This window comes from Betta splendens, chromosome 16 (genome assembly GCF_900634795.4).
Source record: "Betta splendens chromosome 16, fBetSpl5.4, whole genome shotgun sequence".
NCBI classification, from domain to species: domain Eukaryota; kingdom Metazoa; phylum Chordata; class Actinopteri; order Anabantiformes; family Osphronemidae; genus Betta; species Betta splendens.
The window spans coordinates 8,569,248-8,582,996 of NC_040896.2; the positions used below are offsets into that span (position 1 = coordinate 8,569,248).

The 13,749-nt window shown below is 45.9% G+C and overlaps 1 protein-coding gene across 1 annotated transcript; it reads right to left on the reverse strand.

Moving 5' to 3' along the window:
• LOC114843495 (neurexophilin-1) lies at positions 1-11,275 on the reverse strand. The gene is made up of 2 exons (XM_029130092.3): positions 10,944-11,275; positions 1-4,235 (listed from the first exon to the last, which is right to left on the reverse strand). The coding sequence occupies exons 1-2, from the start codon at positions 11,022-11,024 to the stop codon at positions 3,480-3,482; spliced, it is 837 nt and encodes a 278-aa protein (XP_028985925.1). The 5' UTR covers positions 11,025-11,275; the 3' UTR covers positions 1-3,479.
• Positions 11,276-13,749: the final 2,474 nt, after the last annotated feature.

A 13,749-nucleotide genomic window follows, 5' to 3' on the forward strand; every position in this document is an offset into this window, starting at 1 on the left:
TTGTCTGATGGAACCTTTAATATGTCAATACCTCACACAATGCGGTGCCTCAGGACTGCTTCAGCCCCAGATTTGAAATGAATTCTGCAGCAGGACATGATGTGAAATGACAATTGGTTGTTGTTTTATACCTGTTATTTGCCGCTGTGGCACAAACAGAATGTGATTTGTTTATAAATGAGGCGCCGGGATGTTTTATACTTAAACATTTCATCTGAACTCTCATCTGTAGCAGAAGAGGGCGGCGTCGGGTGTTTCGCCGCGGCTGCGGGTCAGGCGGAAGGAAACCAAGATGCAAATAATTACTATGCCAGCCACCTCTGACACCACGAGAGCAGAACCCAAGAACTTTCTAATCCACCTAAATGTCAAAGCAACGTTCGCAGCCCTCCCTCACTGTGAATCTCCACAGGCTGCCAAAAGGCCAGTGGTTAGTCATCTGTTTACTCCTGCAGCTGCTGGGTGTCATTGGGACTCTGAAGGAGAAATCCCATGATTCTCTCTGCCATTTCTGACAGCTCCCGCCCAGACCACATTAATCAGGGATTGTGGGCAAGCTAGGGGATAGACGGCAGGCATGGATGGCTCCGGCCCAGGACGACTGAACCGAGGGAGAAGATCTGGGTCCAAAGATAACTTAGAGGACCGGGCGGCGCCGGGTTGCAATGCTGCCGCATTCGTCCGCGCACAGAGCTTATTAAACGGACAGTTCCTCTAAGGAAATAGCAAGTTTATCTTGTTGCCGGGTAAAATGGGCCTGAAATTAACATAATTTAAAAAATGTTCGCCTTCAAGAGGAGTTAAATGAAGCCAACCTCTCCCAGTTGTGCAAATTAGACTCTAAGGAAGAGATTTACTGCTGAATTGAGCTTATTAGATATTAGAAATTGGTTTGAATTTAATTTCTGAAAAGCTGTTTCTCCTGTGCTTCAAATACATAACTCCAGCGTCTACAGTCCCTCCGTTTAATTATTTCACTGGGTTCTATTAAAGGTACAATAAGTGATCCGAGAGTTAACCAAAGGTTGGCTCTGAAAATGAGGCTAATACTAGAGGGAACAATTAAATCCTGGTTTTTGCTTTTGTTACATTATAAAGGGGTTTTCTTAAGTCAGCGCTTTGCTTAAATAAAAATACGAGTCAAATGTTTTTAACCTGCACTCATTGATTTTCCGGTGCCAACGTGGAGACAGAGACTTGGGGACGTCATTATTCATCTGCAGGCGTTTTCCCGGCTACCGTAAAACCCGTATTTACTGTCTCGCAGCCTCGTCGCGTTGCTGCGCGTGCGTTCGCCGACGCCGCTCGGCGGCGCGAACCGCGACGGCGAAATCGCACACCGTAAAATGAAAACGGCGAGCGCGGAGGCGGCGCGGAGAGGAGCTCCGCGGAGCCGCGCGCGCCGCCACCGCGTGCGGCTTCGTCGCGGGCGGCTTCTCCCGCGCGTCAGCGTCAGCGGCGCGCGCGCGCGGCTCCGGGCACGAGCGCGGATCGCGTCGTTATTTCGCCCTCGGCGCCAGACGACGCGCGGCGAGCGGCACTCGCCCTCGGACGACGTCAGTCAGCGAACAGATCCGCGTCTCGGCAGCGCGGCGGTGCCAGGCTGTTTACACTTGTAAGATTATGTGCATAATGAGGCTGCATTGTCTCGGCGAAGTGCTGCTTGAATTCCTGGAAGCTGAACAAACTGTCCCCGGCACATTTGGGCGCGGGTGGGGAGATATCACAGTCACTTTATTGAGAGGAAAGAAGCGGCCCGAGCGGCAATCAGAGACATTAGTCATTGGTTCTTGCCGCTGACAGAAACATGCTGTGGATTTACAGTCAGGTGCTTCCAGTGCTTCCTGCCAGACGCGCTCGTCCTCATCATAAATTCCTCTTTATGCGCACTCATCCTACAGGCACACCTCCATTCTCCGGCCGCCTTGTCGCAAAATACAGCCCACGTTGGCACGTTGGCCGCGGTCCAGGCCGCCATTAGCCGCCGCCGTGTTTCATATACCGTAGAGCACACTGTAAAAGAGCACTGGATTCAGATAGACAGCAGCGATTGTGGCCCCAGGTGCACATTTCTACTTTTTTACAGGTTTTCTATCGGCGCTTTAATTTATTCTTTCTGTGGTGTTGACTCTGCAGAGCTCCCACTTACACTGCGTTCATTTCCACTAAATGCTTCATGTGGAGCCACTGGCTCCCAATCTATGTAATGAAGGTTTAATAGCCAATTGGAACAGCCAATATCATTAAGAGCAGCGTTAGTCCCATCCTGAATCTGCGCTTTTTTGATAGGCAGAGGTGCGAACGTTGGTGAGGTGGAATGTGTGATTAGCACCTGCTGTTAAACGTATGTCCTGTCTTCTCACATCACACGTGTTGTGTGATAATCGTCTTCCTCACAACGTGCGCCCTTTCTTCTTTCTCGTCTAATATCGGATTTTTTTTTAATATCGGATGTTTCGACCTTGTTTTTTCACATCGTCTGGCACTTTTCCATATAAATGATCGTCCCGTCGTTATTTTTGGATGATGTGGGGGCACAGTCTTACTACTGGCTGCCTGTCATGGTGGTGATGCAAGAGTCGAAATTTATTATACCGGACTCGTTGTAAGTCAAAGAAAAGAGCAACATTTAATGTCAAAAATGGAAATGCAGGATTGGAGCGGCAGCGGAATCAGAGCACAGTAATGACTTTTGATTTTGTTTCATGAGAGCAGCGCAGAAAATGATCTTTGTGTCTCTGTCATCCGCGTGTCTCTGCAAGTTTTCTTTATTTACTGCAGCATTTAACTAGCGCTCGTCTGATCCGACGGTGTCTTAACTGTGCACGATCCTCGCGTCCGCTCACACACGACACAGAATTAAAATAGAAGGGCTGCTTTTTTCTCTTTTTTCTGGCTACACGAAGGTTATATGTGAAATGCGCACTAACATGAAAGCAGAGATGGACAGTACTTAGATGCTCAGCACATTCGGTTCATGCATGGACGTGGATCACACTGCAGGAAACAACAGCACTCAGAAAATGCCTGCGTTTTCCATTATGCCCTCTAATGCACGCTGACAGGTTGCTTCTATTTCCATCGACATGTATGTGTTTGCAATGATTACTCGTGACTGATTGGAAAAGACAGAAGGTATGATTGCGATGGAAATATGCTATCAACAAAATCAACTTAATTAGGAGGAGAAAACACTAAAATTGTTTTCTGCTCTGGTTTTCTTTGTGTGGAATCAACAATATTTACATAAATACATCCTTTCAATGTAAGCAGCTATGCATATAATATGAGTATTGCAATAAATGCTTCCCTAATAGCTCTCACAATGACCTGGGGGTGGTCTGTTCATTGGAGCCACGCGGGTATGTTAGCTTCAATGATGCCCGTCAGCATCTCAAGTTTGACGTGGTTTGACTCCTTCTTATTCAAATGATCTCAGCTGCCTCCTCTTTTTTCCGCTCTCCCCTGCGGCGGCGCGATCACCCGGTGGGGAGGTAGGGCGTGTCGCTGTGGTAGTTGTAGTCGGGACACACCTTCTGCACCAGCTTGTAGTCGGTGCTGTAGAAGGTGATGAAGATGCAGATGACCTTGAAGGGCTTGGAGCACAGCCAGGACACGTGGCTCTGGGTCTGCTCCTGCGGGCAGCTCTGCGAGGGGTCGTGGGCGCACAGCGAGTTCCTGGTGCCCTTCTCCACCTTCTCGTACTCCACCCTGCAGTTGAAGAGCTTGGTGTCCTTGGTCTCCAGGGCCGTGTGCTGCTGCTGGTACTGCTGGTGCTGCTGCTGCACCTGGAACTCCACGGCTTTGGTGGGAGGAACCAGTCCCACGGACACGTTGCCCTGACCGGTGGAGTTGTGGCGGAAGTAGACGCTGAAGGTCCCGTTGCCGTGATCCACGATTTTACCGGTGATGAGAAGGTTGAGCTTCACCGTCTTGATGTTGGAGTGGAAGTCGCCCCAGCCGAACATCTTCTTGAACTTGCCGGTCTTGACGATGGGCCTCCTCTTTGTCCTGGGTCGAGGGTCGCGGGGGTTGGAGACGTTGTAAAGCCAGCTCCACTGCTCGTGCTTGGAGAAGGAGTCCCCGTCGTCGTAGTTCAGGTCCAGAGACGTGAAGTTCTCTTTGCCGTACAGGTTCTGGGACAGCAGGCGGCTGATGGAGAAGGCTTTGCTGCTTTCAGTCCAGTAGGGCTTCATTTTGGACTTTGAGCTCTCTGGTGAATCGGCGCTCGTAACCTGAAAGAATGGACACAAACAGGTCGTCCCTGGTTAGTGCTTCAACCGGAAACCAAGCTGAAAAGTCCTCTGATGGAGAGTTTTATAAGACACCTTTCATTCATTTAATGCACAGAGTCAGGCAGATGGAGTAGCTTTACACTCGCTTCATGCAGATTGGAGCTCGGTGAAAGGATCAGAGTTATATCCACTTGAAGCGGACTATCATTAAACTGACACCATCCGTCAGTGGCCTGACAGAGAACACGGTTGTATGAATTCATCAGCAGCGAGACAGGAACTACAGCCTAAGGAGGGGCGCCATCTTAAGCCGACTGGAGCTTTAAATACTGTGTAAGATACACTTTTATCACTGTGTGATGATTGCAGAGTTTGGAAGCCAAGCTCTGCATTACGCTACACCTTTGTTATTAAAGTTGAAGGACTTGCTAAAAATCTCATTTAACCATAAAAGCCCGAACCCATTTCCTCTTAAAGAAAACATTGAAAGGAATGAACTAAAGCATGTGCAACACATCTCTGAACCTGCAGTATTTGTTGTGACACTGTGGGTTCTTATGGGTTAACAGGATTCATAGCTGTAGCAGCTTTATCACATCTTAATTATTGCAACTTATGTCAAATAATCCACAAATACATCCAAGACTGTTGAAATGATTCCAAAATATAGATGTACCGTATGCGGCAGCCAGAGAAATCAGCTTCTGTTATTGAAATCATTCTCAATCAGAGCAAAGTGCAGCCATGAACCCAGTTCTATGGATTTGTGTACACTTCAAATGTTAAACCCTCCAGTAATCAGGCGCTGATGTGTGTGTGTGTAGCATGTTTTAGTCCACACACGTGTCAACTCTGCCACTAACATGTCGCTGTGTGGAACCGCTGACGCTCATTCGTCCTGTAAATGAAGTGAAAGAATTAAAACAGCGCATTCATGGAACGCCGGCCCACATTTTTGCTCAGCAGCTCCGCAGCCGCTCCGCTAACCGACGTGTAACCCCACCAAAGCCAATCTGTTAGGCAGCAGTGAAGAAACAGCAGCAATTACAGATGCCTTATCCTTCCACAAGCATGTCGGCGCTCGTGACACTGTGTTAATGCTGTAAGTAAGTGTTGCAGTGTGTGAAATGTCTCGTGCGGGCGTCCTTATCAAGATAAAGGGTATTCCTGAGATGAATGGAGCCGCTCCTCGGCGCCTACGTGATGCAACAGCACACTATTACCTGCTGAATGTGCCCTGAATGGATGATTGATGATCCATTCTGTCGCCCTCCCTTAACAATCGCACAGATGAGAGAATGAAGACTCCCCGTGCACCCCACAGAGATCGGTGACAGTGACGTCCAAACCGCGGCCCAGGGACGTGACAGCAGATCTATCTGGCCCAAGCGTTTACATTTTGTACCGTCGCCATCCAATCAATACTCTCAAAATAAGGTCTTCTCTCATTCACAAGTTCACTGAATGACATTGTGCTACTGTAGGCCAGGGAGGGGGGGGGGGGGGGGTCTCTCGCTGAGCGAGGAACGACGGGAGAGCGATCTTTTATGCACTTATCTCGAAAGTAAAGATGGCCTCCGGTTGTTTTGGCGAGACCTCGGTGATGAATGGCCCGATGCGAGCGAGGCGTTTGAAACCCCGGCTTCGTCGGCGCCAGAGCCCATGCTCAAATCTGCAGCCGGTGGCTCTGAAGGAGGAAGAGCCCAGCTGCAGCGTTCGCAGGGAGAAGCTGGAGAGGAATGTGGATGTGAGCGGCGGACGCATGCAGCGGCGCAGTTAAAGCGTATTAATGACGCCCTCCTTTGCTCTTTCATGGCTGGAAACAAAAGTCTGTCACGTTGCCGCGCCGGCGACGTATTGTAAAAAAGATAAACTGCTCGTGAGGATGAGGGAGACTTCCTGTTCAGGATTTATTGGCACCATTACAGTCAAACATAAAGCTCCTTAGGATGTAAAAGTTCAATGACGCAGTATCTTATGGACAGACAAGCCGCGGTGAAGTTCATCTTGACATTGGAGCTCAGTATTTATTTTGGGGTTCAGGAATATTTCATCTTTGATCGAGCTCCTGCTCTTTTCTCTCACGTTAAAAGCGATAATGGATCAAATTAACCCATCGCTGCACGATAACACAGCAGCCAACTGTTTGTTGACCTCCATTCCTCGCATTTAACCCTTTGCAGGTTGAAACGTTGGCTTCCTCCAACCACCTTTAGCCTCTAATCCAAACGAAGAGGCCCTTTATTTTTCATTACTCCTCCTCTTCCGACTTGATAAGACTTAGTCTCTAATGATCAAGCGAAATATCATTTTCACACTGCAGTAATTACTGATGTTTCTCAGTAACTGGGTTTCCGTCTCGAAGGAGTAGGGATATTAGGAAACAGCTTTGAGCTGGTTTAAATGACTGTCAGCTCGCTAAGTGCTTTTCCATGTATGAATGCAAGGAATCGTTCCTGAACGGTTCAAATCCAGCACGTTTAGGACGTCCGGTGGTTCAGCTTCTCTCGCCTGCCTCCTGCTCTGTGTTCACAGATCTCTGCAGCTCGTGGCTATGGATAATTTGAATAATTTGTGAAGTCGTGTCACTGCAATCAAGTCTGTTTCTGTTTTTTGCTTCCCAAGATTATCAACATTTCACGGCACCTCTGAAGTGCGTGCCCAGTCATCATCAGACCTAATTCCTTGTTGTGGAAGCAGTGTGTTGTCACCACTGTTATGTGGTCCCCAAAGTGTGACATGCAATTAGCTTTCATCTAAAGCACCTGACAGTCTCGGGATTAGAGCACTTGGAGGCACATTCACAGAGACCCCACTTCACGGATTAGAACCCAACCTGTAATCCCGCCCGGGGAGATTAGGCAGATCAGAGGCAGTCCTGACTAAAGCAACGTCTATACCCAGAACACCCCGGCTGACTGCACCAACACTCAGGGGCCAAGATTTACCTCTCGCCGGCTTCCAAAACATGCAAGCGAGGCACAAAGAGAGTGAGATGCATGAATGTGTCTGAAAGAGATACTGCAGAGAAGAGAAAGAACGAGGGGGAAAAACAAACTTGGCAGAATAAAGGTCAACAGTCACACTCTGATGACTCTGGGCTTAACCGATATTAGTTTGTTGACACTGACTCTTATTAAATATCAAATTACGGACAAACAATATCGTCCACGACCGGAGCTAAAAGTGATTTTGCACGGATTCGGATTCATTTAATTATCTTATTTGTATTCATTCATTTTTCTATTTGCGTTTAAATCTTCTCGGTTTGCGACGCGCTGTAATTACTTGCAGCGGTTCGGCTCCGCTTGTGTGTTTCAGTGAATTGCGAGCAGGTAAATCAAAGAGTGAATTTCCTCTGAGACCTCTGAACGCTTAACTCACACACTCGCCAGAAAAGGTAAAACAATCCAGCATCGCACGGGGCGAGAGTTTAGAGAATAATTAGCCTGTGAATTGGTTTGCATGTTTGTTTTATTTACGACCAGTCGTTCCAACTTGATGCAGTGAATGCAGCCACCTGCTGTAACACTTCCACTGACCTGCTCAATAAATACTGTTTAAACACGTTGGTTTCAACCTAATGAAACCATGATTGACTTGTTACTATTTTATTGACATGTTTAAGATCAAACCGTTCATAATTAGATTCAGCCCCTGTATTGACAGGGGGCCATCGTTAAGGTCAGACTAATTCTCACAAAGTCAATCAATGGGATGAACATGATCTACGTCGCACACACAATGGAGGCGACAGACACACGACTGCGGGTGCTTCACATTTTTCCACTTGTTTTGGGACTCGGGCTCAGACTCGCTGGAGTGTTCTCCTCACATACAGCTACTCGCATCCTCACGTCGCCGTCCTATCGCCTAAAGCCTCGTGCGGTGCAGCTGTGTAAAAAATGCAATTTAAGATATAGATGAAATAAAATATTTTCATTTAAAGATACATATCTGCCAAACATATTTATAGGCTTTTATTTCATAGTTCAGAGATTTTCCAACTTTTCCACCTGCAGTTTGTTGTGCCTGAGTTTCCCACTCCCCCGAAGCCCCATTTAACTATCTGTTAATATTATTCCTGTAGCTTCTGTGTATGAGGCAGAATCCCTCAACGAGATAACGCAAACAGCATCAGTATGCAGAAGTCCTTTAGGAAAGGACTCAGATTGGCCGATGCCGCGTGCAGCAGGCTGTTGGACAAACCTAAATGCTATCTGCTCTCGGCGAGGCTGTGATAAGGCGCAGGCGTCCGCTCTTTGAAACAGGAAGATAAACAACCCCGGCTTCCCTCGGGAGCTCGCAGGATATTCTATGGGCCGGACCCCGGAACAGCCAAACACATTCCACCTTTAATAGAAGCACCGGAGCAGCCAGATGACTCGGCGGTGGGCCGTACACAAAACCGCGCGGCGAAGAATGAAAGTGCGTGTCAGTTTTCATTTACCTGAATGGCGCGGCTGCTGCGACTGCTGTTCGGGGGAGATTTGTGAGTGCGACAGCTCCGGTTTAACAGAGCTGGAATGGAGCGGCACTGGGCCGATGGCAGATTTGTCCGGGCCACTTTGCAATCTTGATTGGATGCAGAGCTGCAGCATCCACATGTTAAGGCTTTGGGTCCTTTTAATGGTTTCCCTGCATTAATGTTAGACGGCAGGAGTTGGAAGAGGACTTGTGCAGATTTAGTTACTTTTAATATTTGAGGCATTAAACCCATGCTCTCACTCAGAGAGGCTTAAAGGGGGAGTTTGACTCAGGGACATGTGCTTGTTGTGGGATCAAACCTGTGACCTTTGGGATGTGACAGTAACTCCAACCTCTGGCTTCAACTTGCAGCAAAAGCTTATTCTAATCTAATTTATGACTTTCAGACGCCATGAGTCACAAAGTCCAACAAGGAGGATCGGAGAAGGAAAACAAAATATACGAGGCTATTAAAAACGCGTCCTCAGTTTGGTGTTTGAGGGAAAGCGCTCCCGTGGAGAGGAAGGTCGTGGGAGTCCTCGGCGTGCGGAGACCGTCTTCTACAGTGGTGCCTGACAGGGCACTTGGGACGTGATTGTGGTCATAGGCATTTACAGTGAGTTTAACTTGTCTCGCCCGGCGAGGTCTCCCGTGGATGACTTGATGGATCAACTAAGGGCATTTGACGCCCACTAAGAGTTTAGGTCTGTGTTCTCCAAGTGATATCAAAGTATGACCTGAGGCTGCGCAGAGATGATGACAAATCACAGAGTGTGTCAAGACATCACAGACAGCTGTGGATGGAGTCGGGTCCTATCACTGCAGCACCGCTTTGAGAGGCCAGGGCACAATTATTACCGTGACTTCTGAGAAGGATAAATATTGTACGCGGACAGACTGCGGGATATTAGAGCGGGGCAGTTTGAAGAAGAAGTCGAAGGAGGGGGGAGGGGGGAAAAAACCCCAGCCACCAGTTTTCTAACTTACCCAGAGGAAAAATGCATAATCATATTATTTCACACACGACTTGGTTCAAAGGCGGCCAAAATAAGTTTGTGAGGTTCCCATGGGTCTGTCAATCTGTTGAAGGAGCTGCAGGCGAAAGCTTAGGATGCACCGAGTACGAAACAATTATGATCATCCCATTAAAGCATGGCAAAGCAATTTGGCAGCAGAGTCGGGGAAAAAAAACAGTCCCATCAAGTGATGCTGCGAGATCAGCTCGCGTCGGCACGATGCTGCCGCACATGCGACGCAGACGCACACGCGCGCTCGTCCGGGCCGACAACGGGGGGAGTCCCTGTCCGTTAATGTCGCCGCCGCCGAAATCGAAGAATCCTCGTGTTCCTTCAAAGCAGGAAGGGCTCCAGAAAATAAAAAAAGGGAGGGAAATGATTAGTGTGCTTAGTCAGCTGTGAAATTGAGTTTATGGTTTTCAAGACGGTGAATTCAGTTCGATAATGGGTATTAAGTTGTAGAGAATAATTAATAGTAATTGACTTCTTTCCATCACTATGCAAATTAAACACAGATAACACCACGGGAGCTTTTTAAGGCCAGTCAAGTTTGTGGGGATTAAGTTTATGGAATTTTTGTTGCAGAGAGGAGTGGTTGCTGTTCTGCTTTGATTGCTTTGTTGACAGATTTATCAGTGGGTGAGGGGTTACTGTCTCTGTGAGGATTAAAGGAATTGGGTTGTCACAAACTGTCAAGGCATTGAGTTAGGAGCATTCTGGGATGTTTGTCATAATGGGCTCAGGCTGTTCTCCGTCGTACTGTCACATCCATTCTTACTGAAGCCAATGTGTGAATGGGAGAAAGGAGTGGAGAACGGATAACGTGGAGGGGGAAATATCTGGCGGGTTAATGTGTGGGCGGATTTGTCAAGCAGATTAGGAAAGCTCGCGTTCCTCCCTGTGTTTGTTAATTTGGCCGATATTAATGAGCCAATGAGCCGAGCAGCCACATTAGTCATCACAGGTAGCAAATCTGAGGCGAAAGAGTCAAAACAGGTTCGGAGAATGACAACAGATGGATGAGCTGTGTTTCAACCAGTGAAGTCCTAGAAATATAAGAAAAACATGATGAAGATCAGAAATAATGTGTTGGTGCTGCGAGGGTCCTGCACAGTGTGAAACTTGCAGACATGTCGCGATGCAATGCAATGAGTGGAATCATCATTCACGGAAAACAGGAGGCGCGGAAATAAAAAAGGTCACATCAAAATGACATTTAACTCACCAGAGAGACGAGTGACAGCAGCGCGGCGCTGGCCCACAGACATGCGGTCTTCATGCCTCTCCGCGGAGCGTCTCCCCTCATGCCACAGCGCCCGCGATCCTCTGAGCCACAGAAAAACACAGTCTAAGGAAAAAACTAAAACAAAGCGATCTCCTCCTGCCTCAGCCAGTATCAGCTGCCCAACTTGAGGGCAAATAAAGTGAGGCGGGAGAGGCGGTCCTGGGGCGAGACAGCGGGGGTGAGGCTTCTCAGGCTCATTCAGGGTCGCACGTCTGCGGGTGCAAGCGTTCGACGGCTGCTTATAACGCGGGGAACAGAGGTGTTTGTACATGAATGTCAGTGTAGAGGGATGTTTTATACAGAGAGGGAGAGAGAGCGAGAGAGAGAGAGAGAGAGAGAGAGAGAGAGAGAGAGGAGGGGGTGGTGAGAGGGAGGAAGAGGGGCTTCACATCATGGAGTTTTCACAAGCAACTTTTCTCCTAACGGCGTCGGGGCCTGACATCTAGTGGCCGCAGCTTCAGCTGCAGCTTCCTGTGCGTGAACACATGATGTGGACGATGGAGCGAGTGCACGTTGGTCTGAGCATAGAACGTGTGCTGCTCATCAAGCCTGAGCTAGTTTTACGACATTTTATACCATGAGCCATGCGAGGCCTCGGGTGCCAGACCGCGTCCAGGGTTGGAGTCTAACCGGTCTTCGCTGGATCGGCCTCCAATTAAGACCTGCTGTGGAGCCGCATGAGGAGTCGAGGAGAAGAGGCCGGTGCAGTGAAGTAGAGTTGGAAAGTTTACTGGTGATTGGGGGCAAGAGAAGAGGTTTTAGTGCTAAAATATGCAAAAACGTTTAACGCTGTTGAACTGTGTCCAGAGAAAACGGGAAAACAGCAGTGTTGTGTTGTGGCTGAGGTCGTCCTACAACACCCAGAATGCATTGCGCTGTGATTTGGAATTGTTCTCACCTGAGCCGCAGACTGAAAGTTGGCTGTCGGCTGCTTTAGTTGATTGTTTGATCGTTTGATCTGTGGCCACTTCTGCTGAAAGGATTTGTTTTGTACAAATTAAAAGTTGTTTTTATAAAATCAACCACGCTTCTGTTGCTTCCTTTGACCAAGAACTCACGCAGAAAATGTAACACTTCACTTTTCTTTAAATCTTACACTATAACCTCATTTTTCACCTCATACTAAACTATGACCTTTTTTTAATCACACACATACAATCACACGTGTTTCATGAAATCCAATACAATGACACCTTTTCACCTCATACTATACTATAACCTTTTTTTAACCTCACGTTACACTATGACCTTTTTTCATCACACACTATACTATTACACTTTATACATCACATACTATACTATGAAACTTTTTTCATTAAATCTTATACATGTGTATATATGTGTGTGATGTTTGACACTTTTATAGTAAAATCGTATTCTATGATCCTTTTTTCACTATGACACTTTTTTTAACCATGCACTAGGACATTTTTACATCACATACTATACTATTACAGTTTTTTCATAAATCCTTATACTATGACACTTTTTTTCATGAAATCTTATACTATGATCCTTTTTTGATCACATACTATACTGTGACACTTTTTTACCATGTACTATATACCAAGACAATTTTTTCATTACCTACTGTACTATGGCCTTTTTTCATGAAATCTTACACCATGACAGTTTTTTACCTTGTACTACACTATAACCTTTTTTCATCACATAGTATATATTTGTATCATCACATACTACTATGACCTTCTTCCTTAACATATCCTATACTATGATCCTTTTTTCACCACAGTCTACTATGACACTATTTTACCATGTACTATACTATGGCCTTTTTACATCACATACTATACTATTACTTTCATAATAAAATCTTATTCTATTATCCTTTTATCACGTATCATGTACTATAATGTTTTCATTACACAAGTGATATTTGACAATTTTATAATGAAATCTTATAGTATGATCCTTTTTTCACCACATAGTCTACAATGACACTTTTTTACCTTTTACTATACTGGGACATTTTTGCATCACACACTATACTATTCTACACCTTTTTCGTAAATCCTTATACTGTGACACTTTTTTCATGAAATCTTATACTATGACCTTTTTTTCATGAAATCTTACACCGTGACACTTTTTCACCTTGTACTAAACTATGACCTTTTTTCATCACATATTATACTATTACACCTTTTTCATAAATCCTTATACTATGACACTTATTTCATCACATACTATACTATGACACTTTTTTACCATGTTCTTTACCAAGACACTTTGTTTCATTACATACTATACTATGGACATTTTTCATGAAATATTACACCATGGCACTTTTTTACCTTGTACTACACTATGATATTTTTTCATCACATACGTAGCATACTCTCATCACATAAAACTATGACCCTTTTCCCATCATATCCTATACTATGATCCTTTCTTCACCACATACTGTAATCTACTATGACACTTTACTTTGTACTATACTAGGACCTTTTTGCATCACATACTATTACACCTTTTTTGTAAATCCTAAATCTTATACTATGATATTTTTTTTCAACACATACTATAACAATTTTTTACTCTGTACTATACTATGACCTTTTTTCATCACATTGTATACACTTGTGCCATCACATATTAGACTGTACTTTTTCACCACATACTATAATATGACTTCCACAACCAGTTACAGATGTGCAGCAGCATTAACGACTGAGAAATGCAGCAGTGAAGAAAATGACACAAACGACTCGATAACTTGATC

Bases quoted from the DNA above. Each gene is read 5' to 3' on its own strand.
- LOC114843495 (XM_029130092.3), bottom strand. From the start codon at position 11,024: ATGAGGGGAGACGCTCCGCGGAGAGGCATGAAGACCGCATGTCTGTGG. The intron at 4,236-10,943 runs GTGAGTTAAATG...CCATTCTTTCAG, and splicing joins TGCTGTCACTCGTCTCTCTG to GTTACGAGCGCCGATTCACC.